The sequence below is a fragment of the Leopardus geoffroyi genome, chromosome B1, assembly GCF_018350155.1.
Source record: "Leopardus geoffroyi isolate Oge1 chromosome B1, O.geoffroyi_Oge1_pat1.0, whole genome shotgun sequence".
NCBI classification, from domain to species: Eukaryota; Metazoa; Chordata; class Mammalia; order Carnivora; family Felidae; genus Leopardus; species Leopardus geoffroyi.
The window spans coordinates 126,918,987-126,946,826 of NC_059327.1; the positions used below are offsets into that span (position 1 = coordinate 126,918,987).

At 34.5% G+C, this 27,840-nt stretch overlaps 1 protein-coding gene across 1 annotated transcript in view; it reads right to left on the reverse strand.

The window, feature by feature from the left end:
• Window positions 1–1,971: 1,971 nt before the first annotated feature.
• SMARCAD1 (SWI/SNF-related, matrix-associated actin-dependent regulator of chromatin, subfamily a, containing DEAD/H box 1) overlaps window positions 1,972–27,840 on the reverse strand; it is a 79,227-nt gene continuing 53,358 nt past the window's right edge. Inside the window, 14 exon segments of the mRNA XM_045472722.1 lie at window positions 1,972–3,322; window positions 7,569–7,678; window positions 8,621–8,803; window positions 9,710–9,828; window positions 10,448–10,636; window positions 13,893–14,014; window positions 14,335–14,452; window positions 14,552–14,647; window positions 16,106–16,243; window positions 16,744–16,879; window positions 18,355–18,430; window positions 18,532–18,591; window positions 19,292–19,391; window positions 21,794–21,884. Of these exon segments, the coding sequence (XP_045328678.1) occupies window positions 3,261–3,322; window positions 7,569–7,678; window positions 8,621–8,803; window positions 9,710–9,828; window positions 10,448–10,636; window positions 13,893–14,014; window positions 14,335–14,452; window positions 14,552–14,647; window positions 16,106–16,243; window positions 16,744–16,879; window positions 18,355–18,430; window positions 18,532–18,591; window positions 19,292–19,391; window positions 21,794–21,884 (1,600 nt within the window). The 3' untranslated portion in view covers window positions 1,972–3,260.

A 27,840-nucleotide genomic window follows, 5' to 3' on the forward strand; every position in this document is an offset into this window, starting at 1 on the left:
AATATTGGCTTGTCTAATCTTAGCATTATCATGTTATATATAGAAACAGACCAATGAAATAGATGGCCTTATACTTGAAATGCAGGACAGGGGAAGGAGAACATGGTTGAAAAGCCAGAAATGGGGAGAGAGTGTAAGGGAATAAAAAGAAAAGGAATGTTCGGCCAAGTATGATCTTGTTTTAAGGTGCTTCTTTCATCACAACAATGTTCTATGAAATAGGAGAAAAGATGTTAAATGCTTTATACATTATTGAGAATTATACATAAAAACAAAGTGCATTTCCCAAATAACTTGCTTCTCTGAATCACTTTTTTTTTTTTTAAAGCGTTATTTCTTTTGAGAGAGAGCACCCATGGGAGGGGCAGAGAGAGAGGAAGAGAGGGAGAATCCTAAGCAGGCTCTGCATGGTCAGTGTGGAGCCTGACGCAGGGCTTGAACCCACAAACCATGAGATCATCTGAAATCAAGATTCAAGACACTCAACTGGCTGAGCCACCCAGGCACCCTGGGTCACATTTTCTTATCACTAGTGGCTGTTAATAAATAATAACATGTTGGTTTTAAGTGAATCTCATTGCAAAGTACTCTATCCTCTTATCAAGGCAATCTAAAGAAAAAAAAATTATCTTTTGCAAAAGAATTTAAATTGATACTCTAGATAATGAAGGTAGTAACTTTTCTTCCCTCTTATGCATGTTCGTTTTCTGCCATAAAATTACATTCTGACAAGCCTTAATTAAAATAGAATTTAGGAAAAAGTGAGAAAAGTGAGAAATACAATGCTTACCTAAAATTATAATAATTCAAAATAAGATAATCAATTTGTTTACACAAACCATAATTCAACTATAAAATGCAACCACAGCAGGTTTCATAAGTAAATATTTCAATCATAGCATCATCATTAACCTTTAGGTCACCATTTTTCACTGAAGGACATTCCATTATCCCATCCTGTCCCCAAGTTAAATGGCTCCTAGGTGAGTGAGCAAGTATGAGAGAATATGAATGAATCAAAGTTGCATATTGTAATCAGACAAAAACACATTTTGGGAAGAAAAGAATCTTAAGAATCATTTCCTTAATTTTATGGACATTTAAGTGTCTGGCTCAGGGTCAAGTAAATGAAAACCAAATCTCCTGATACTCCAATCTAACCACTATACAGTAATACCAACAATCAGAAACAACAGTAATGTTGTGACAAAAATATCTCCTGGTATAAAGTTACATGTCTCTGGGTCAGGAATACAGTTATGAACACACATAAGGCATATGTTTCCTACCTCTTTGTAAGTTGCATTAAAAAATAAAAGTTGCTTCGGTTGGTCAAGATAATATTCCAATAACTATGGCTTCACATGCCCTTTACTGATAATGGATTATGATGTTCACTGACATCAGTCCAATGAACACACTGATGGGAATACATCCTAAGTAATAAATTTCAGTTTATTGAGAAAGACAATATTAAGCACATATGATCTCATTTGTGCTCCATATTATATTTTTAAGGGTAAAGGGAGAGTTAGAAACTATTAAAAAGGGTGTGAAAATACAACTTATGTTCATGAATGCTTTTATTAAAGATATTATGGATTTAACAGCAAATGAAACAGCCGATCACTGAAGACACATTAACACAGAAAACTTATGAGAAATCCATTTTGAGAGATTTTTAAAAGGTAGTATTTCCAACAATCTAAGTGATTTGGGTCCTGCAATGTAGGAGGTAGTAATAATATTTGCAGATTCCTTCTAGCCCCATTATACTAAAATATACTGAATATATTCAATGTACCTTCAAGATTGGGTAAACCTACTCAATCGTGAGTTTCAGAGTCTTTAATATCTAAAGACTGCTTTGAGAGCTTCAATACTCTTCTAACTCCAGAGGACTATATTACCTTAGCATCTTAGCAAGTGAGGATGCCTCGAAAGTATAATCTCCAATAATTACCAAGTCTGTGATTTATAAATAAGTTTATTTATAATGATATTTACATAATAAAAACAAAACACATGAAACCCACAAGTTATACAAAGAAACTGATGTATAATAAAAACAGCAAGATAGACTGACAGGCAAAATTTTAAAGAAAGATTTAATAAAGAGTTAAATATCAAATAGACAACTTTACTTCTTCTAAATTTCACTTTGTCACCCACACTGAATTGGAATTGAACAATGGCTCTCTCTTCAGAAGGTCCTGTACTGGAAATTCTGGAAACTGGTAAGTTATATTTTGAGAAGTGTTTAACGTTAATGACCTATTTCCATGCAGTACCTATCGCTGCCTTAATATGAAGTCACGTTCAGTCTGCTTTGAAGTGAAATAGCCTGCTAATCTGTTCTGCCAGGCTAGACAAGTGTTACCCACATTTTGCTGATACGTGGAGACGTGGCAGGAATAAACTACTATTTAGAGAGTAAAGAGAACTGGAGCAGAAGTGACTGGGCAACAGTTTCAAGAGAAGCAAAAGCCAGGAGAGGGAAATCAATGAAAACATGCACAAGAATAGGCAGAGTAATAAGCACAATTAGTGCAGTTGGGAAATGAACAGAAGGAATTAATCCAAGGAGCAAGATAAGGGCTTCTTCAGTTACTATTCACTGGAAAACAACTTAGTGCCTAGCCAAACAAATTTGTTTTAACAGAAGTACTTGGAAGGACCTGGGGGTGTTAGTATATGGAATGCCACCTTTAAATTCAGGTTGAGTTCTTATTGACAGTGGTGAACATCTGCTTCAAATAGCAATAAAATGAAAGCTATATAATCTATACAGCTGCATCGTTTAAACTAACAAAAAAAGAACTTCAAAGGAGACAAGAAAAACAAGACATAAGCATTGTCAAATAAGGCACATGTAAAAATCTACACACATTATCCAGTGAAAGACAATATATATATATTTGGAGGTAGAAATAATTACAAAAATACTGACATTTCTAAAGCATTAGCATATTTGTTACAAACAATCACCAACTAATCCCCATTCAGAAAACTGTTTTGTAAAATGATTATTCAACATCTTCAGGACTACATTATTTGTGGCTTTTTGTTTGAAATTTCACATGTGAGCATCTGGAGAATTCAGTTAGTGGCAAAAAAGTTGTCCATACTATGAGAAATGTAATATGGAAATTATAAAAAGTTATAAATGTTCATAAACCCCATGGTCATCATAATGTAAATGTCCTTGAGTGCACCAAGTTGATATTTCCTCATCAATTAGGAATTCACAATTCTTAACTTCACAGGCCCATTGACGTTTTTAGTAACGTGGCTATATCTGCTGGCATACTCCCTTCATCACCTGCAGGTCAGAAAGCAGCATTAAAAGTTTCATAAAAATATTTTATGAAATATATTTTCTCTGATTCTAACTTTGGTGAATGCCTAATTGTTTTTCAAGGCTCCGTTTGTCTCAGTGTCACTCCTTGTTTAAAAACCTTCGCAAAGCCCCATGTGTATTTAAGGCTACTTCCTCTGTGCTAACGTTCATGCCAGCACAGCCATCTATAGGCTAGGCTCTTATGTGATTTCACATAAGTAATATCTAAAGATACACAGGTATTGATCTGGATGACATTCTATTCATACAGTACACAGTATTTTCTCCTCAGGTTATTTGGTGAAAACCTTCATGTAACAAACTGAAGAGTGGAAACAAAGACAACCAAACAGAATCATCCATCAACACCCTTATTTTCAGTACAAAGATACAATCACTGGCTTAGACTTAAAACTGGCACATCTAAACAAAATAGTGAATATGGCATACCAGCTGAAGAGTAAAGTGCCCATAACTATAAATAACCCTTTCCCAATGTTTTCACCATATTAAATGAGACTCCAGTATCTAGACACTTACCCAGTTAGTATTCAGGATTTTCTACAGTGGGAAAACATCTTGTGTCAAGGTGGTGTAGAATCTAGTTATCCTTGATTAATTCAATGAGTCACTCAGACTGTTTTTAGATGAACTGATTTATTAGTTTATAGGGACAATGGTATAGCTGTTTTTAGATGAACTGATTAAAGTGACAATGGTATACAGCTATTTGTAGATTTTTAGCAATGGATAATTTTAGAAATCAGATATGGCTAAAATGCAGCAAAACTAATCACTTTTCTCTCTCTGTCACACATACACAGTCTAGTTATAATCTAAAATTACGAGAGTACTTTTACCTACTCTTCTCCTTTTAGTAAAAAACATATGCACAGAAAGAAAAACTATTCCATAAACTATCAGGGAGCTCACTGACACCCTTGCTTTGAAACGCATCCACAGACTTAACAATAGCCCATGAAATCTGGTCCCAAATTAAGTGAGCCAAGTAAATAATCAGATCCAGAAGACAGTAAGACAACAAAGTTACAAACATATAAGACAACAAGACTGTAGAAAATTCAGTATTCTAGGAATTCAGGAAGAGGTAGAAAAAAGCAAAGGGTGAGGAAACTCTTCTAAATTTGAAGATATTAATGATATAATGCAATAAAATGCAATGTACGAACTTTGGATCCTTTTTTTTTTTTTTTAAAGCCTATAAGAGACTTTAAGGGGATAATTGGGAAAAATCCAGATATGGGCAATATATGATAATATTTGGAAATTACTGTTAATTTTTTTGGATGTATAATGGTACTGTGGCAACTGAGAGGAAATGCTGAAATATTCAGAATGAAGTGTCAAGTCTACAACTGACTGTAATGGTTCATGAGTAAAAGAAGCTAGATGAAGCAAAATGTTTACAACTGTTAAACTCACTTATACTATGCTTTCAACATTTTTGCATGAAAATTTCCATGATAAAAGTTTTAAAAGGTAGAACATTTATTAATTTAATCACATTAAGAGGTTAAAGAAAAATCACACACACCCCAAAACCATAATTCTTATTCTAAAGCAGGGGTTCTCTGACTTTAGTTTGGATCAGAAACTCCAACCAGATTATTGAGTTCCAGTCCCAATTTCTGACTGAGTAGGGCTGGAGTTAGGCTTAGGAATTTGCGTTTCAAACTGCCAATTTTGCAGGTGATGCTGCTGTGGGTCCAGGGGCACTGCACTCTGAGAATCACTAAGGCAAGCTCTAGAAATACAAAAATCTGACAAGCATTTCTGAGAGGAATCATGGTACTTAATCTTTCAGTTTCATGGGAAGAGGGGCATACAGACTGTTAACATAAAGCATAGACACAATTATAAATATAGTTTTTGTTTACAGTGGAAAAGAACCTTACTGTGAGAGATGAAAAGAAGGGTACATGTACTCTCATTACGTCAGTGTCAAATTATTTAAATGAAATCAGAAGCAAAATCATAGTTTAGAGAGTAAAGACATTATTGTATCTTTAGCCTACCAAATAAAACACATACTGGGAAAAATGGACACACAAATAGCTAAAGCTCTTTCTTGTTAAAACAAGACAAAGGAAAATTTCCTACAGAAACGAAGAGTGATAATGGGGGAATGATTCTTTAATTCTGAACATCTTAAAGCTAACAGCCTAAAAGCATAGCTGAAATAAGTTGCTATTTTAACAAATACTTGATGTGAAAACACAGGTACAATTTTAGACTAAACAAATTTACGTAAATATAAACAATTTACATGAATTATGACTAGACATGACTGAACACACACTGGTCTCACCTGAAATACAATTAAAATGCTATAAAAAAAAAAAAAAAAAAGAAAGTCCAGAGTACCATACAAAAGAGAACGAACAGAAGAAAAAGACAACAGTGGAGAGAAAGCTGTCAAATTTTGGAAGATGAAGAGCAAATGGAAGAATGGAAGCGGACTTTAGCAAAACAGACAAAGCAAAAACTTAAGTGTGTGCAGGTGGGAAATGCAGGAAGGTTACTTCACATTCACAATCCTTTCCTTGCCTCTCAAAGCTCAAGAACATGGAGGTACTACATGGCTTCTAAAAGATGGGGAATATACAGAGCTAAAACAGGTTGCAGAATAGGACACCTAAAGCCTGTGCAACAGAGCCAGCCATATACAAATGAAGGTTTATTCTTTGGAAAGTTTGAATCTGAAGAATGCTGGATGTGGGGATAGTAGAAGACTGGAACAGCTTCTCCTTTGCTGTAAGAATGCAGTCAGTAGGCTTACTGCATCTGCCACCATCCTCATTTCATAAAATATTGGAAAGTATGTTTCTGGGGAAATGAACTAGCTCATGAGAAGCAACCTGTATACTTAAAGATAGTTGGGAGTCCAACAATCAAACTGCTGAAACCTCAATTAACTAACTATGATGGTTCTACTTAAAGACTTCTTGTTAGAATAAAATCTACATATCTGGGTATGTGCTAACATTACTAAATGAGAATATTTAATTGTTTTCCTAAATTGGAAAAGATGCCCTAACAAAACAATCAGGAAAAAATGCTGCCCTGCGGAATCTGTCTTATGCATTCACTCTATTGCTTTTGCTACATAATCTGAAATCAGCAAGTTGCCACCTCCACTCAAAGCCCAGTGATTAACTGTTTAGGTTATAATCGTCACGGTTACTTCTTACTCAAACTTGCTCTAATGCGTGCCCCCCCCCAACCTGAAGCACCCGGAAATAAATACTACACAGGAAGGAGACATAGTAATTCATCATATGGCTTTCTCGCTCTTAAAACAGATTAAAATATACTGAACTCTTATAATACAGAGTGCCCAACAAAATACTGGGACATAGTAAATATTCAATGGAAGTTTGCTGAACTGAAATAAACTGTGATCAATATTAGTAATATCCTTATTAGAATGATAAAATAGTTTACATCCAATTAAATTTAGGTAAGATGTAAATGCATGCTAACTTGTGTTAAAGAAAGAATACACAGACTTATTTACTTCTATCTACCTAAAAAAAGTGGTCACATGCTTTTTAAAAAGGACAATATGTCACTTTTATGGGGAAACTGGATGACAGAGTGGGAAGGAGTCTTGTTTGCCATTTCGTATCTTTTGAATCTTGAATTATGTGAATGTATTATCTTTTCAAAACTTTAAAATTATTCTTTTCAAAAAGGTCAAGTGAAGAGGGCTCTCTTAGAGGGTTCTTTGTAGTACCCAACAAACTTCAGTCTGAAATTACTAAATTTTGGGGGCTGTGGGGAAGAAGCACCTTATTACACTATAGTGCAGTAAGTAATTACCAGTCAAAATGAAATGTAAATGTTACAGTTCTTAATAAATTAATATTATGTCAGGCATTTTAAATCTTTGGGTTCATATATATTACTTATATAGTAAGTATATCATAAAACTGTGGATAAAATTACAGATCTAATTTTATTTGGGGGATATCTTGGTGTCAAGAGATAAGGGATGGAAGAGACAGAATTTCCCAAAATCAAACATTTATATCAGTTCTGGTGAAATAATCTTAGTTATTGTAGTACTTCTGAAATGAGTATGCTTATCGTCTACCATGCCATCCCTATACTGTATGCCAGGTAAGGATTCAGGCCATTTTTGCTAATTCCTTGCTACTGCTATTTTTCATACAAATACCGAAGTTTCTGCTTACAAACAACTTACCTTCATCTACTGTGGTCATATCTTGTTCTAGTTTCAATTTCTGTTGGTTAATTTTTAGCATGGATTCTTCAATTGTCCCTTGGCTTATTAATTTTATAACTAGTACTTCTCTAAAGAAAATAGAAAATATGTCCATTGGTTACTTAATATAAAATTTGAATATATATAAACTATATAAAACATCTTAGAGGTAAGAATAATGTGAAGATTGCATAATAAATAGATCCCTCACTTTAAATTTCCTTTTATTCATATTACGTGGGATTAACATTTTCTGAGCGTGTAACTTCTAAACATCCTTTCTTATTGATCCAAGAAGACAGAAAGATATCTGTACTCCAAAAATTACTAGTAAAACTTATTTCAACAAACAGTCTGGGTTCAGAGAGATATTCCATTTTAAAAAGGAACATGCTTTGCTCATCAGGTTCCAATAAATAATTCAGTACAAAAAGTAAGGAAGTATAGAAAAGTAAAAAGATTACACAGGAAGTTTTAGTCCCATAATAGGCACTGATAAATATTTGGTTCATAAATGATTTTATCAATGTCTTTTGGAAACATATACTCCACAGAGAAAATAATGATTACTGGCTACTCACATCTGACAGCAGAGTTGAATTACAGGTATTTTCACCTCCAATGTCAAAATGATCCTTCACCTAAAATATCTACAACTCAGATAATGTGCTTCCTAAAGGATAATAGAGTATCAACAGTATATATATTATTACGTCTATCTGGCTCTTAAATGGTCTAACAAAAAAAGCCTTTTGAGTTACTAATATTTTTCAAATGAGCTGAACCATTGATAGTATTTTGTTTTCATCAAAATTGGGGTGGGGTGCGAGGTTATTTTAACTACTAGAAAGTGAATACATGACATAGTGAGATATGTCATATTCAGCGTTGCTGGTATGAAAGATATCAGCAGCCAGGCTTTGCCGAAAATAAAAAAAACTGAAGCAGAATACTGACAGACTATATTCTACTCTTCTATACAAATTAAACAGGCATTTGGTTAAAACTAAATTTCAATTCAAAACACTTACTTAGTCTGGCCTACTCTATGGCATCTATCTTCTGCTTGTTTGTCATTGTAAGGGTTACAGTCAATATCATGAAGTATAACAACATTTGCTGAAGTCAGATTTATTCCTAGGCCACCAGCTTTTGTTGACAGCAGAAACACGAAGATATCCATATCGGTATTAAACTCGTCAATTAGATGAATCCTGTCAGATAAATATATATTAGGCTAAATTTCACTAAAATGTACACAATTAAAATTGAAAACAATCACACTACATGGAAAAAAACCTTGAAGATGTAAATACATGCTCCTGGCACTAAAGCACTTCTCCTGCAGTTATTTTACTGAAAGACCTTCTCGATTCACTAACTTCTTTTCCATACCATGTATCTTCCTACTAACTCTCACTTTAATTCAACTATTCAGGTTTGAGTAATCCTAATGGATTATTTTCTCCTTCGTTTAATGACTTCTATCTAAATTTTGTGTATGGCTTTTCAATCTCTGGCCTTCGTCAGCTTTAGTCTTCTCAGAAGTCTGTCAGCAGCTGCTCTTGATACCTTTGAACCAAGGATCTCAAGATCAAACTAGCAGGTGTTTGTTCTCTTTTAGGATGACTTCTATCTTTAACGCAGGGAAAAAAAAAAAAAACCTGGCTGATAAAAAGCAAACCAAAAGAAATAATGAAGTGTAAACATACTATTAAAGACATTCTTTTTTTGTTTTGAAGACAATCTTTCTAATCTCTGGGTATTAAAAAAATAAACAACCAAACTTAATTACTGTTAAAATACAAAAAGCCCAAGGTTTTAAAACAATCTTGGTTTAATGTAAGGTGCTTCAAGGCTTTGAATGAGTTTTAAAGGGGAAAAAACATTTTAAGGTACACAATTCCAATTAGATACTGAAATATATTTCTATGCAATTCAGATCAAAAACTTAAAAAAGGAAAATTTCCTTATCTTAACACAATGATTTCAAATAACCACATGAAAGACTCAAAGTGAGACAATGCAAATGCTCTATACATTTAAAATTCTAGCATTTACTCTTATTTGAAGGTGAAGTGGACAGAGATTTTTCTGAAACTAAAGTGAAGTATACGAACCTTTCAGAAATCTGAGTCTTTCCATCTAATCTGAGGTACCTATGCTGATGATGTTTTAAGAGAACCTCTAAAATATCCAGCATCATGGTAAATTGGCTAAATAATACAACTCTATCACCCTGTGAAAATACATATATGGATTAGATACATGGAAAAATAAAATGATATAAGCATATAATGATCAACTGCTTCTTTAATAAAAATCAAGTAGTCACAGCTAAGGTAAATTTCTTATTATAGATATAACAAGTTTATATATAAATAAATTATCTTAACTTCTGAACTTCAGACTTAAAACGTAATTCTTAGTTTTGGTTTTTAAGGACAGTTAATGAAAACAACTACAAAAGTACTACTTGGATTATGATCTTAAAAATGTACACTATTTCACATAGAAACTAGAGTGGTAGTTAACTTCAAAATATCTTCAAAATAATTTAGAGGCAATCATACAAATAACCAATTATGTCATTATGTCATTATGAAATGACAAGATTACTTTTTAAAAGCAACTCTACTAGCTTTTTTTTTTTTTTTTTTCTGAGACTCAACAGAGGAAAAGTAATCAGGAAAACATATCCCCAAATATATCCCCTAAATGGTCAAAGCATTAGTTTCTAGAAAAATGTAGAACAGACACAGGCTACAACTTCTAGAAAGTCAAATCATGTCAGAATTATTTTTAAAAAGTTTATGTAATTGTAAAAATGTAAGAGGAATAGCATTCTTCTTTATTACCTTCTGTTTCAATTCAGACAAGATGCATCCTAAAACTCGGAATTTTCCAGAATCTAAAATCAAGTCCATGTCTAACTGGAAGCTATTAATATGTCGATACTGTTTACAAAGTACATGTAATTCAAAGTCTGTCATAACTTCCATATCTTCAAAGATCAAATCAGGGTTAGCCTCACAATGTGTAGGTTCCTCAAAACAAAACAGAATACACACTTAAAAATGAAGCTAATTTATAATATGATCAGAACACTTGAATAAAATTGTTCACATCTGGTAAAATAGCTAAATATCACATGTCACTGTAACCAATTTAGCAAAGGAAAATAATACTCATTTTCTAGGTACAATAAAGAAGGGAAAGCCCTTATTGCTTTAGAGATAACATACTGAAATATTCAGAAATGAAATAAGGTCTACAATTTGGTTCAATATAATCCTAAGGAGGGGTCTAGATGAAATGAGAGCAGTGTCATTCCACATAATAACTGTATAAGAAAATGGGTGAAGGTTATATGGGTAGAGGATTTAATTATACAATTCTCTCTACTCTTACATGTTTAAAATTTTCTATAATATATTTAAAATAATATAAGCACATTTAAAACAGCAAATAATGACTTTTAACACCAAGATCTATAAAGAAGAACTATGGGTGGGTGCTAAGGGAGAATGAGGCAAAAACAAAGATTAATTAAAACTATAAACAAGGGGGGGCGCCTGGGTGGCGCAGTCGGTTAAGCGTCCGACTTCAGCCAGGTCACGATCTCGCGGTCCGTGAGTTCGAGCCCCGCGTCGGGCTCTGGGCTGATAGCTCAGAGCCTGGAGCCTGTTTCCGATTCTGTGTCTCCCTCTCTCTCTGCCCCTCCCCCGTTCATGCTCTGTCTCTCTCTGTCCCCAAAATAAATAAACGTTGAAAAAAAAAAAAAAAAAAAAAAAAAACTATAAACAAGGGGCACCTGGGTGGCTCAGTTGGTTAAGCAACCAACTCTTCATTCTGGCCCAGGTCATGATCTCAGGGTTCATGGGATCAAGCCCCACATTGGGCTCTGTGCTGACAGTCTGGAGCTACTTGGGATTCTCTCCTGCCCTCTCTCTCTGTCCCTACCCACCCACCCCCCACCCCATGCATTCTAAGTAAATATACATTAAAAAAAAAATAACCTACAGACAAAATATAATAAAGAAAAAAATGAAGAAAACAAATGAAGAAAAACAATGCACTATCTAGGACATAAAATCTGAGGGATCTTTTTGGTAAAAAAATAAATAAAGAAGTGCATTATGGAAGTCTCGATTAGGAGCTGGCAGACTTTCTAAAAAGGGCCAGACAGTAAATATCTTAGGTAGGCTCTGTAGGCAAAATGATTTGTTTTGCAACTACTCAACTTTGCACTTGTACAGGCATAATGTTGCTTCACTTTATGTGTTTCATAGATAATGTATTTTTTAACAAACTGAAGGTTTGTGGCAACCCTGTGTTGACCAAGTCTATTGATACCATTTTTCTAAGAATATTTGCTCACTTTGTCTCTCTTGTAAGTCTTCAGATATTTCAAATTTTTTCATTGCTGTTATAGTTGTTATGATGATCAGTGATTATGACTTGCTGAAAGCTCAGATGACAATAGCATTCTTTTAGCAATAAAATATTTTTTAATTAAGGTATGCACACTTTTTTTAGACATTATGCTGTAGCACATTTAGTTGACAACAGTACAGTGTAAACGTAACTTTTATTTTGTTAATTTTTACAAAATTGGTTTTTAACGTTTTTATTTATTTTTGAGAGACATTGAGAGACAGAACATGAGTAGGGGAGGGGCGAATAGAGAGGGAGACAGAGAATCTAAAGCAGGCTGTAGGTTCTGTGCTGTCAGCACAGAGCCCATTGTGGGGCTCGAACTCACAGACCGCAAGATCATGACCTGAGCCGAAGTCGGTCGCTTAACCGACTGAGCCACCCAGCCATCCCTAAACATAACTTTTATATTCATGGCGAAACAATAAAAATTCATCTGCCTTGCTTTATTGTGGTGGTCTGGAATCAAGCCTGCAATATCTCCAAGGTATTGAGGAAGTAGGCACAGACAAAAAAACAGAAACTAAAAGACCTGGTTAAACTTTATTTATAAAAATGGCCCTACGGCCACAGTTTGCTGACTTTTGATACATACTGTCAGTCCTCTTGGGTATTACAGAAGTTCTCCACACTTCTTTTTAAAAATTATTTTAGGGGCGCCTGGGTGGCGCAGTCGGTTAAGCGTCCGACTTCAGCCAGGTCACGATCTCGCGGTCCGTGAGTTCGAGCCCCGCGTCGGGCTCTGGGCTGATGGCTCAGAGCCTGGAGCCTGTTTCCGATTCTGTGTCTCCCTCTCTCTCTGCCCCTCCCCCGTTCATGCTCTGTCTCTCTCTGTCCCAAAAATAAATAAACGTTGAAAAAAAAAATATTTAAAAAAAAAAAAATAAAATAAAAATTATTTTAATGTTTGTTTATTTTTGAGAGAGAGAGAGACAGAGTGTGAGCGAGGGAAGGGCAGAGAGAGAGAGAGAGAGAGAGAGAGAGAGAGAGACACACACACACAGAATCCCAAGCAGGCTTCAGGCTCTGAGTTGTCAGCACAGAGCCCAATGCGGGGCTTGAACTCATGAACTGTGAGAGCATGACCTGAACCAAAGTTGGATGCCTAACCAACTGAGACACCCAGATGCCCCATCTTGACCTTTGTCTTAAAAATAAAAATGCAGGGGCGCCTGGGTGGTTCAGTTGGTTGGGCGGCCGACTTCAGCTCAGGTCATGATCTCACGGCTTGTGAGTTCGAACCCTGCGTCGGGCTCTGTGCTGACAGCTCGGAGCCTGGAGCCTGCTTCCGATTCTGTGTCTCCCTCTCTCTCTGCCCCTTCCCTGCTTGCTCTCTGTCTCTCTCTCTCAAAAATAATAAACAATAAAAAAAAAAAAAATGCAGGATGCCTGGGTGGCTCAGCTGGTTAAGCATCCAACTTCGGCTCAGGTCATGATCTCATGGTTTTTGAGTTCAAGCCCTGCATTGGGCTCTCTGCTGTCAGTGCAGAACCTGCTTCGGATCCTCTGTCTCTCCCTCTCTCTGCCCCTTCCCTGTTCATGTTCCCTCTCTAAAATAAACATTAAAAAAAATTTAGGGCACCTGGGTGGCTCAGTTGTTAAGCATCTGACTTCAGCACAGGTCATGATCTCATGGTTTTTGAGCTCATGCCCTGAATCGGGTAAGCCCCACTTCTCTCTCTCTCCCTCAGTGTGCCTCATGTGATTCTCTCTCTCTGCCACTTGCTCACTTGCACTCTCTCAATAAATAAATAAAATACATAAAAATAAACATGCTTTTCTTAAGTATGGGGTCAATATGCTCGTTAGGTTTAATTTAACCTTATGTTGCTAAAGCTTAGTGCTAACATAATGTGAAATCCTTACCTTTAGCATAAGCTGAGACATTTCCTTGAGCTTTTCAGCTGTGTAATATTGGCGATGTAATAAAGGATGATTGGCCATTTTTCTCAACTGCATCATTACATTGCACATCTCTGTATTTTTTTCTGTGATCCAAGGAACATGCATTAAACAAAACCCCAAAACCAGGAAACCCACTTTAGATCCTGTTTCTCCCCTCTCTGCCCCTCCCTCACATATGCATGCTCTCATTCTGTTTCTCAAAAATAAACATTAAAAACAAAAAAACCCACAAAACCCAAGCTGATGTTTGCTGAAATATACCTCAATGCAAACAAAAAGTTTATTTCTTCAAATTCTAACTATTTTTTTAAAAATGAGCAAATCCCACCATTAACATGACTAAACAAAATGTAGCCCCAGTACAGATTATTTTTCACATGAAATTGTGAAAGTCAGATGATACCCATATTATTGATAGATTTTTTTAATCTGTTGAAAAGACCCAAATAGAGTTGCTCCTGTTTTTCTGACATTGCACACAATTCAATTCGATCTTTCTTGGGAGGTAGCTGCTTGAGAACCTGAGAAAGGAAAACACTTTAAGCAGATCATTCAAATAAAGAAGAAAACAGATTTTTAAAAAGCAATCATAATAAAAAAAATATGCAAATAAGAATTACCTCTTCTTTTACTCTTCTGAGAATAAATGGTTTTATAATTTGTTTTGCATGTGCTATTCTCTCTTTTTCATATATACTTTGCTCATCTGCTGATTTCTAAGTAAAAAAAGAACATATCCTTTTAGAAATTACTTATTTAAATGATCACAGTAACAACATTACATAACATGAAAATCATCCTCACTATCATCAGGAGTTATTTTCCACAGAAATGCACTTCATTCTAGATGGAATATCACATGTCAACTCTGGGCTATAATCTACCTCTTCAAGCTCCATATGTATTTTGAGGTTTCATGTATTCTGCTAAGCTAACGAAACTGAACTGTTCTAGGATGGTGTTCAGAATCATTAAGTCATAACTAATGAGTCGTAACAAATTATACCAGGTCTCATGAAAAAGTGTGTGTGTGTGTGTGTGTGTGTGTGTGTGTGTGTGTGTGTGTTTAACAGGTTGGGAAAAAGAAGAGAAGAGGAAGAGAAAGAGAGATAGGTAGGAAACTTATGTTCTAGGTAGAAAGCTAGTGCCGGGGATGTAAACCATGTGGTCTAAAAGACAGGGATGGTTCCTAATCAAAACCTATTAATTTTGGAGAATTAAAGAAGTGGAATTTTGTTCTAAGAAGTGACAAAGTCCTTCATATTCTATAATCTGCTTGGCCATCAAGTGGGAGTGAATCCATTAGTGAAAGTTTAAAAGGTCATTAATTTGCAGTGGAAGACCACCATAGGAAATTCTTGGAAAATATGTGAGACTTGGGAGACAGTCAAAAATGTGTATAAACATTGCTGTACTAGAAAATTTAGGAGTCTCTGAAGATTATACTGTACTTTTAAGTTTGTTTATTTATTTATTTTGAGAGAGAGAGAGAGAGAGCGAGTGAGCACAAGTGAGCAGGGGAGGGGCAGAGAGAGTGTATCCCAAGAAGGCTCCATACTGTCAGCACAGAGCCTGATGTGGGGCTTGAACCCACAAACCACAAGATCAAGACCTGAGCCGAAACAAAGAGTCAGATGCCCAACTGAGCCACCCAGGCAAATCCTGTACTCTTTCTAAGCAACAGGGAGAAAATTAACCAGACTTTCTTTTAAATAGAATTTAAGTGTAACTTTTAGAAATTGTTACTTTTGAATTTTATTTCAAAATACATTTTCCAGTATAGGAATTTTCTGGACATTCTACCTTTGTCCCGTTCTACAGTTTACCTATAAAGAAATGCTCCTAATTTACCTAATTTTAGTAAGGCAAATGCAATCATCAAATTTTCCACACAAATTACGTATCTGAGTTCTCCACTAAACTAAACCTGTCATTTCAGAAAATCAGGATATTAAAACCAAAACTCTTAGACATTAATTACAAAAGTTACCAACTTATTTCCCATTGTATTTTGGCTAACTTCCCAATTCACCCAAGTATAGGGATATCAATTACTTAAACTTAGTTGATAGCACAAATACACTATGAAAACAAGAAAAAAGACAAAATAGAAAAACGGCCCCCATAAAACACAAAGTGACATACTTGGGAGAAAATAATGAATTTATGCTTACTGTCTTAGAGGAAAACATTCTTCGTATTTCACTGGTGCTACTACTAAACATGTGTGGCATAACGAAATTCAATAGTGACATGAGTTCTAACAGATTATTCTGTACGGGTGTGCCCGTGAGCAGCAAACGGTTATTTGCCTGTGAATGAATGAAAGTAAAATTTAGGTTTTTTTTTTTTAAAGCCAAATCCTTGTCTGCATTTCTCAGTGGGGGAGGAAAAAAATGTTAAGACAATTATTAATAATGTAACATTCTCTGATGAAAGACTAGTAACTGAGAAAAATTATCATCTATTGTGTTTTAAGGTAGAATGTGTAAAAATAATGGTTTCATTTGTAAGTAGGTAACTTATGTCCTCATATCACTTTTACGAGGCAATGAAAGTAGATTATATTTGATATTCATAAAGTTTATCACATAGAACAGGGGTTTGCAAATTGAGGCTCATGAGCCAATAAATATGATTTTTATATTTTTAAAGGGTAGTTAAAAAGCAAAGAAGTGGCAGAAGCTTAATGGCCCACAAGGCATGAAATATTTATTATCTGGACCTTTACAAAACAGGTTTGTTGACCCCTGATATCAAATACTAAATACATTAAATTATAATTGGAATAATTCACAAAATCCTCTCTTACATTAATTGTCATAAGGTGCTGGTAGCGGATAGAGCCCATATTCTTCAGCATATGGCCCTCATCAAAAATAGCATAATTAAGTTTCAGCCTTCGAAACAGACTACGATCATCAGAACTGCTGATTGCGCAATTATACCTGTCACCAAAAAAAAAAAAAAAAAAAAAAAAGTCTAAGGTTATACCTTTAAAAGCCTGGACCACAGTGAGATTTAGTGTTTTATAAAATTTTTATTCATGCAATTTTAACAACCAGTAGTTAAAAGATACCACTAGACATAGTTGATGTTCAAATAAATACTGATGCACTTGTATCCAATAATTACTTATATGTAACCAAACTATAGAAGCTGCCATATGTAGGTAAAGGAAAATTTAAATGTTACAATTAGACAACATCTACACACCTAGGAAGAAGCCAATTTGGGTATAATTTATATGTAATCTGCAATTTTTATACACTTTTTCTCATGAACTGAGAAACACTTCAGAACAAACAGGAAAAAAAAGGACATGAAATTAAAACATTGTTAAGTACATAATACTATTGTATTAAAGTAGTAGAGTACATCCAAGAAAAAAGTTAATAGCAGCTACCAGTACTGGACTATATATGAAAATAGACTATATAGACTATATATGAAGTCCATTTTATTTAGAAAAGATGAATTCTGGATGAATTCTTTTAATCATGGCCTCCTACAGAAGTCAGTAGAGAAAATAGTAACTACTGAGAGTTAACATGAAGATTGAAATAACCTATATTTAAAAATGCAATATGAGAGCAGTAACTTCTCTGCTAAATAATTTTTCCATGTTTATTTTTGAGAGAGAGTCAGAGCATGAGGGAGGGAGGGGCAGAGAGACAGAGACACAGAATCCAAAGCAGGCTCCAGGCTCTGAGCTGTCAGCACAGAGCCGGATGTGGGGCTCGAGCCCACGTGTTGTGAGACAATGACCTGAGCAGAAGTCGGACGCTTAACTGACAGCCACCCAGGCACCCCTCTACTAAATATTTACACTAAAACAGCCAGTACACCAAGTCATGATTAACTTGGTAGAAAGTTATATTTTCCACCCGTACTTCTATAAATCAATTTTTTTCATTTAGAGAGTGAGATTTCACTGTATTTATTAACACAAAATTATTAATTGTTGGAGAACAAGAAGCTGGAGGCACCGTGAGAATGTCCTGAAGGAAAGGAATGGAACTGCTTTCAGTTCCTTGCTGCTCCGTGCTTTTCCTTCAGGACATTCTCACGGTACTTCCGGCTTCTTGTTCTCCAACAATCAATGATTAATAATTGACATAAGTTAGAAATATTACAAATCATTTGGCGGGAAATCTTAAATTTTACTTTAAGTTTAACAGAAAGTCTTATAAAACTACACTTTCAATCAAGTGGACAAAGCCTTTTTATAACCATTAACCATCATCTGTTATACTATTAAAAAACTGAAAAATGCCCAAATTCTCAACATAAATCATTCCATTACTTTTGTTGCATAGTTCTTAGCATAAATTTTCCTTCATATTATTACTAAGATATTTTTAAAAATTTGAGGGTTACACAAAATCTTTCCTGCTCAAATATACTTTGTCTCCATACTTACGTGGTCACAATTACATTATATTCTTCGTATTTACTATGGATGTTATATCTAATCTGTTTACGTTCTTCTTGAGAGCCTACAATTTAAAAACACCACACACATACTGGTTACATTTACTGTACTTTACTGTAAGTAAGGATTTTAAAGTTTCTAATTAAAGCAAAATGACATTCTTACCATAGTAACAGAGCACCTTTAAAGTGGGGCACCATAAATTAACTTCTCTCAACCAGTTATCTATAAAGCAAAAGAGATATTATTTGTATCTGCTACAACAGGTTATGTGCTACAACAGGTTATATGTAGTGAAATGAATTCTATCCAGAAATTCTTTTGCAAAATAATGATAAAAAAAAAAAAAAATCAAAGACCTTTCAGAATTTTACTCCTGATGATTAAAATAATTTTGAAGAGGCATAAAATGAAAGGCAGATAGCCAACCATTATATTTATAGATCATTAATTTCCATTTTAAAGACTTTTTTTGGATTATGTTCATACGTATATTCTCTTACCCTAGTCAACATCCAATCAATTAAGAAAGAGTAACTCCAATGAGGATGAATTGTATACTTTCTGATTCTATAAATGTTTAATTATAAATTTAAAAGCACTTATTTCTCTTAAATTACTCATCAAAACAATTTTTTCATTAAAACAATTTTCTAGAAGTATTACAATAGTCAATGATCTTGTTGATGGTCCCTGATCCATAATAATTCCATAATAATTCAAAAGGTGAATAACTGACTTGTATTGCAGTTATTTTAAAAGATGTCCAGTATAATCAAACATGCATACTCACACATATACAAAGGGAGAAAAAAATATAAGGTGACCACATAATATTCACCTCATAAACTAAGAAATCACAGATTTTCTTCTCCCTATACACAACCCTATACAGTCAAGTGTAGTTGTCCACAATATTACAAACCTATAGTTGATGCTGGAACAACGATCAAATGAGGACCTTTATTACCCTCCTGATAGAGGTATGCCAGGAATGCAATGGCTTGAATAGTTTTTCCTAGGCCCTAAAATTAAATGTTTAAAAGACAATATATGAAATTTAAAAACAAAAAATACTGGAAAACACAAAAGGAAAAATAATACTTCTGGTTTTATTTATTTTTGATTCCCCATAATGCAACCGTATCAGAGTTCTATATTCTTAGTTCTCAATGACTGATAAAACAGACCATAATGTCCAAATTACACTAAAACTCAGTTTAATGAGCAGGATGTATCCTGCTAGTTAAAATATGACACACATTAATATGGAAGAGCTTTGCAATGCATATAAAGGATATCATTTTGATAATTATTTATATAAAACAAGTATTTAATACATACTAGATAAAGAACAATGTTCCAATGACTAATCAGATCATATGCCTATCCTATCACCCACCAATTTCACTTCTAAGAGTATATTCAAGAAATATGAGGACATATATCCACAAAGACCTTGGGCAAGAATGTTGACAGTAGCCAAACACAGGAAATGACCTAAATGACCTTCAACAGGAAAATGGATACACAAGTTGCAACATATTTATACTATGGACTATCACATACCAATCAAAAATCAAACTACTGATACATATAAGAACACGGATGAATCTCTGTAACTTTATCATGCACCAAATGAACCAGAAATAAACAATATATACTGAATGGCGCTATTTATATAGAGTTCAAAATTAAAAAAAAATAACCTATGTTTATAGACATCAGAATAGTGGTGGTAATAACTAAAAAGAAGCATGAGGGCATGTTCCTGGGACAATGGAAATGTTGATTTGGGAAGTGGTCACATGGGTGCACACATATGTAAAAAGTCACTAAGTTGAACATTTGTGTATTTTACTGCAAGTAAATTCTATATAAGCGAAGTGCGGTTTATTTTTAGGCTACTGAGCAAGTTTAGCTAAACACTGCCAGCTGTGATAAACTGAACTGCCCTCATTCCTGTGTTGAAGCCCTAATGCCCAATATGACTATATTTGGAAATAGGGTCTTTAAGGAGGTAATTAAGGTTAAGTGAGATCACAGGGATGGGGGCCCAATCCCCATTGTCAGAGAAAAAGACACCAGGGATGTGTGAGCAGAGAAAAAGACATGTGAGGACACATCAAGAAGGTGGCCATCTGCAAACAAAGGCTAAAGGCCTTAGGAGAAACCAAATCTGCCAACACCTTGATCTTAGACTTCTAGTCTCCACAGATGTGAGAAATAAATTTCTGTTTTTTAAGCCACCCACTCTTTGGTCTTTTATTATGGGAGCCCTAGCAAACCAGGCAAGACACTAATTTATAGATATTGTGTTTTACAGGTTACAAAAACAGTTTCACATATTATACCTCATTTGATGCCAAATATAATCTTAAAATACAGAAATTACTCATGTTTCATTAATATTGGCTGAGATTAGGCCATTCGGTAAGGATTAGCCCATGAAAAGCAAAGGTTTGGGTTCCAAACCCAGATTTGATTCTCAAGTCCAGCTCTCCACAACTGTAATGTTCTATATTCTATATCTAATTCTGTAACTATTTGAAATCCTGCATATATATTGTTTTCTATCAGATAAAGAGCATCTTTGTTATAATAATATAATGTATGTGTGGGAATAGTCTTAAAGTACAAAAGATTACTAGAAGCTAACTACAGAATAAGGATCACTGTTAATTTTTATTTTGAAAATGTAATATACACTGTAATACACATGTATTTAATAAGCATTTTCTCCACTGAACAGGACTAATTTTTAACAAACTTTTTAACAGAAGAAGGACATTAAGGTTAAAGGTCAAGTTTCTATGTGACAATACCTGAACTACTGGGTGTAATGAACTTCCTAAGCTCAGCTTCAAGCAAATGTGATATGGCGGGGGGGGGGGGGGGGGGGGGGGGTGCACAGAAACTCAGAGACAGCTAACAAAAAATGGCTGAAATGATGTTGCTGATAAATGTGTGGATTTATTTATGTCTCTATAAATTTTCAAAGTAGCTATAGAAAAGCACATAAAACAAAATCTTAGTATTATACATATGCATATTGTGTATGTACATACAAACACACACCTGCAGAAGAAAATAATCTCAAAAGATATACACCAAAATAGTACTTATTTCAAGGCAGCAGGAGTATGAGGGATCTTGATTATTTTTGGAATTTTTACGTAACGTCTAATTTTTAAAACATATATATTAATTTGATAATCAGAAAGAAAGTAAAAGCCCATTTTCATTTTGAGGGGCAATGAGGAGGCCAGAGCTAAGAGAAGTGCTAGAAAATTAGAAGGGGTGACTGGAGTAATAAAATACTGACGTGAGAACAGTTAACTACAGGGGTCAAGGGAAAATTTTACTTTTTAAATGATATCAAGAAGGCCTTTCAATGATGAATCCTAGAAATAAGAGTACTACTTACCATTTCATCTGCCAAAATGCCATTAAGTCCATGTTTATGTACCAATGCCAGCCAATTCAAACCAACCTTCTGATAGGGCTTGAGTGACAAACTGGTAAAGAGAGTTACAAAATATTACAGATTTATACTTCTATACTTTTATACTCTACTAGTTTTATGACACGAGGTTTAAGTTTACAATGCACACAAAAACTGAAATACCTATGTCTAATCTTACCTTTTAACTTACAAGCTATTTACACTTAGTTAAGAAAAAAGAGCCCCAAACACAATGCATTTTCTTCTATTTTCTCAACTTTTATTTTGTATTGACTTACTTTTTCTGGCTTTAAGAATTACAAAAAATATTTCCATGTTCAGTCATAATGTAATGCCACCAAGTTAATTCCATAAATGATCACAATATTAACCAGGATAACATATTACTAACCTAATATATACTAGAAAATGGTATTGTATGGATTTGAATTATACCACATTAGGGAACTTCAAGTATTAGGACAACACAAGCTTAATTTGCCTCTTTGCCAGGTTGACTGAATAAACACTTTCTGAATGAGTGTCAGTCACCTCTAATGTCAGTGGTATGTACATCTGGAAGGCATATATATATATTTGTTTTTGAACTATATATGAATATAAATTTGAGAGACATCAATGAGCATCAAAAAGTAGAAAGTAGCAGGCAAGGGTCAAAAATCTCATTTAATTTGGAAACACATAATTTGGAAATAACTTGTTTGGAAGGTAATATTGGAAGGCTATTACCAATAAAAACACTATTTTTTTCCTAAAAGTTCAAGTAGTTAAAAACCAATAGCAATTATTACTAAATACCTATTACATACAGATACACAAATAGTATTTTCTTTTTTTTTAATTTTTTTTTTTTTCAACGTTTATTTATTTTTGGGACAGAGAGAGACAGAGCATGAACGGGGGAGGGGCAGAGAGAGAGGGAGACACAGAATCGGAAACAGGCTCCAGGCTCTGAGCCATCAGCCCAGAGCCTGACGCGGGGCTCGAACTCCTGGACCGCGAGATCATGACCTGGCTGAAGTCGGACGCCCAACCGACTGCGCCACCCAGGCGCCCCAACACAAATAGTATTTTCAAGCACCACCTCATTTAATCTTTTAACATCCATTAAGACTGCCTTTTATCATTATTTGAAACTGATGAAAAACCTGATGCTAAGTAATCTGCCTGAGGCTGCATAGCTACAAAGTGTTATGGATGGCTAAGATTTTAACTAAGGAAGTCCATCTCACTCAAAAGTTTATTCTTATACTCCCTAGGTCAGCACACAATACATATTAACATGAAAAGCTAGGATAAAGACATACCTCTCATTCTCCAGCTTTTATCCTCTCCCCTTAATTACCTATTACACACATCCTATCAGTACATAGGTAAGGAGTCTGAACACAGCTATGGTATAATAAAATGGTTAAAGGGCCAAATTCTAAAATCAATAGACTTTAATTAGAATGGGGTAAAAGAGGTGGGGTAGAAAGATATACATCTTAAATTAGAAATATGTTTCAGGGCACCTGGGTGGCTCAGTCGGTTAAGCGTCCAACTTCGGCTCAGGTCACGATCTCACGGTTCATGAGTTTGAGCCCCATGTCGGGCTCTGTGCTGAAAGCTCTGAAGCTGACAGCTTCGGATTCTGTGTCTCTTTCTCTCTCTGCCCCTCCCCTCTCCCACTGGTCTCTCTCTCAAAAATAAACATTAAAAAAAATTAAAAATAAATCTATGTTTCAACTGTGGGGCATGCAATCTATAAATCATTTCTCATTAAAAAAAAATAAAAGCATTGGTGGGGAAAAATTCAGCAATATTGCTGAAATCTTTACAGTTCATTTAAAAAAAAAAAAAGTCTTTGTTTTCCTGGACATGTAATTTCAACTGCCACTACAAAAGTAATAATAAATAAAACATATTACCATAGATATTTTAATTTCCAGATCCAAATGAATTTTCTACAATGGTGAAAGTAAATGCTCTTACTGGAATATTTACTCTATTCCAGACACAATGCTATGGGCATGACATGCATGATTACTTCATATAATCTAATGATAAAGCAATAATATTATTATCCCCATTTTAGAGATGAGCTGATCTCTGGGACTCGGAGAAGAGAAGTAACTTGCCCAAGGTCATATAGCTATCCAAATGCACTGTACTGCAGTGGCAGAGACGGTATCCAATCTAGGTCTGATCCAGAGCTCAGCCCTTCAACAGAACATGAAAAAGTTCTTTCCTCCTGACCCACCCGCTCTATGGTCAAAACTGAGTTCTTTATTATTTTTAGCCGCTCTTGATGCCTTAGTCATCCCACACATGTAAGGTTCATACTTTATGAAAATGATGAAACTTCATAAGGTGGGCAAAGTACATCATTTATAAATGCATCAAAGCGCCAAGCATGCTATCCCAACATCGATCTATCACAAATAGCCAAGAAATATTGAGAAACTAGTGTAACTGTTAAAATACTCTTCACTATACATAAAACTTTAAAAAGTGATGAAGGAGTTTTGAGAAGCATCTACTATATAGAGTTTTTCAATCAAATAAAAATGGCTTCATCCATATCACAAAACAGCTCTGCTGGCTGTTTCTTATCAAGATACTAAATAGTTTTGTTATACTGAAACATTTGTTTTAAAAATACAATGTGTGGGGCGCCTGGGTGGCACAGTCGGTTAAGCGTCCGACTTCAGCCAGGTCACGATCTCGCGGTCCGTGAGTTCGAGCCCCGCGTCGGGCTCTGGGCTGATGGCTCAGAGCCTGGAGCCTGTTTCCGATTCTGTGTCTCCCTCTCTCTCTGCCCCTCCCCCGTTCATGCTCTGTCTCTCTCTGTCCCAAAAATAAATAAACTTTAAAAAAAAATTTAAAAAAAAATACAATGTGTGTGCTTGTGTATGTGTACACACACATATGTATTTTTGTGTATATGCTCCTCTACTGGATTTATCTAAGCTTCCAGTAACTTTTTATTGCTTAGTATCCCAACAGTGCTGCCCATCAACAGATCCTTTCTTCAGAAGGCAAAAAGATCAATGAAAATGCAATTTTGACAAAGATGCTTTAAATCCAATTTGTTATGACCAATTTTTAAAATAGGGCAGCTATATTCTTTCTCTAGCAGAATCTAATATTTAGATGCTGTACAATCACACCTTCTATTTATTTTGACATTCTATCGTTCTCTAAGAATTTTCATGACTGCATATAACCCCCCCCACCAGTTTATAGATAAAAATGTAATCTGCCCACGCCTTCTGAATTAGTTTAAGTGCTCTCTTCTTATCAGCAGACCATAAATATCTTTTGGTACCTCTCATTAAAGAAAAAAAAATTATTTTAAGATTTTCTGAGACCATGAAAGAAAATGAGGCAGCATGTTATTTTGAAGTTACTTGTTTTGTTAGGAGGAAAAAAAAAATCCTTCCAGAGTCAGGATTTATTTTCAGAGTGAAAATTTAATTGGGTTTAAATCTCCTGTTGGGAGAAACTGGTATCAAAGTTTTGAAAGGTGAGATAAGCTTGAAATGGAAATAATATGCTAAATGTGAGTTCAAAATGCAGAAATAGTCTAGAGAGACTTGTTGCAAGCAGTTGATATGAAATAAGATTAGGGATACTAGCTGACCAAAAGCTTTATATTCCCTAAGTGTGACACAGCTGATGACAATACCACAACATTGTTTGCACTAACGGTAGTATCCAAACAGCTAAAATATTTACATCATAGCACTTGGAGTTACTCAAGTCATATCTGCAGTACTGATCTGCATCCACATCACTGTCAAATGGCTTCACAGCAACTGTTTAGAACATGATAGGAAACCATCCTATCAAATTGAGGACAAACAAAATCAGAGTAACCTGGTAGAGTTAGCCCAGAAAAGACAGGACACATATAATTAAATACATCTTATATTGACCATCTGAGAAATCTTTTCAGATAAAACAATTTAAAGCTAATATATTTTAGATCAACTGCTAAAGTTTGAGAGATGGCTACATTAACAGTAGGAATAAAAAGGGAAAAATACTGAGGTTTTTTTTCTCTTTTCCCTCACTGTATTATATTTTAACTTTTGGTATCTTTAGTTTTGACATTTTAAAATAAAAATTATGAACGTAATAGTTTTGAGCTTTGAGATACATGCAAGAAATTTTATTTCCCTCTGCAAAGACTTTATTTTTAATAAGGATTTTGGTATGTCTATATGTCCTTTATCTCTAAAAGACAACTTTTTTCTGTTATAATTAACATAAATTTGTAATAATAAATGGTTAACATAATTTTGCTTCAACGTAAACTTTGCTACAAAGAATTGGTTCTGTTAAGAAAAGCAGGGTAGCTTAGTCATCAGGATGGTTTGACATTTTCCTCCAATGCTAATAACTCCTTTCCCAAGGCAAGAAAACTACTTTAATTGTCTCTGTGCTCAGCAGCAATGATGCCTGGCCAGTATACCAAGTAAAACTGCTTGTGCAACTCTTACCTTGGCTAAAAATAAAAACCAAGACAACAAATTTCACCCCCTAAAAGTGCATTTACATAAACTCTCAAGAAACTATCTACACAGGTATTAGAAGTTCTATTTCGGGCTAGAGCCAATGAGCAATTTTTAAAAAGAGCAATTTTTCTCATCTATTAAATATTTCATCAGAAAATTCCTCAGCATAAAGGAAGGACAGTGTATTACCTGATCATACTATTTACAAGTAACAGGACTTTGTGGATGTGGGTTTAAGAGAGAAATTTTTCAAGTGATGCAATAAAGCACTTGATTTTTTTAAATCCAAATTATGATAAAGTAGACTCAACTGGGTAAGTCTTGTAGAGTGAAGAACTCCCCATATCCAATGCTGTAGAACAAGAAGGAGCAGCTCCAACTACACTTTTAGGAGATGAATTTGCTGACATGGCCATAGTTCTTTCTATGCAACAGAGAAAAGAGCTTCTTTGTGGGAAGTGCATCACGTTTCCCTACACCATCCCATAGCACCCTAGAAGGGCACAGAAAAGATTGTAGCTTACTATTAAAGGCCAGTAACCGTATCTTGACTTTTAATTAACCAATGATCAGCAAATATGCTTTGATCATTGACTAAAAAAAGACTAGAAGAAGTAAATAAAATCACCAAGGTAATTAATTTTAGTACCTAGTGCTAATCTTATTAAATACCTATCAGAAATATTCTGAACAAATGTAACTCATTTTTAACGTTACATATTACTGAATACTATGGATATACCATAATCCACTCTAACTATTCATACCATAATTCATTCTATTCTCTGATTTTAGGAACTTGGATTGTTTCCATGTTTTTGCCACTATAAATATTGTCACAGTAAACAATTTTATACATTTCTTTAAAAGGAAGTATCCTGAATAGTTCTGAGTCCCCAAACCACTTAAAAATAAACTTTTAAAGGAAGTTCAAAATAATCTTTCCATCCCAATATCCCAACACCATGCAAACTGGGGGCATCACAATTATAAAATGGCATTTTAATATGTACTGGTTGTTGTACAATTTTTTTACTGAAAATAATTTAGTATCTGCTTTTTTGTAAGACTTCTGAAAAGGCATTTTACTGACACTAGCAGTTTTGGGAAATATAGTTTTTATAATCTTTCCTTATATAATCTATTTAATAAGTGTCCTTTTCATTATTGATATGTTTCTACTCCAGAAAGAGATTTAAAACTCTGGGCTTTTGAAAGCATTTAAAATATTAAATCAGATACAGTATATTTTAATAATTTCATTTTATTTATGATTAAAAAGAAACTGAGCTAAGACAAATTTTATCATTGATACAATTAAGCAGCTGATTTTCTGAAGCACCAAACTGTGTAAAGGGGTAGTAGCTAAAACCACCTTTCCAGTTTTTGTGATTATATATGAAATCATCTGTCATCAGACAAGGAAAACATAGGTTATATAAGACCATAACAATTCCTCCCTCTAATCTGTAAAGATATAATGGAGTAAAATACCCTTGGCAGGGT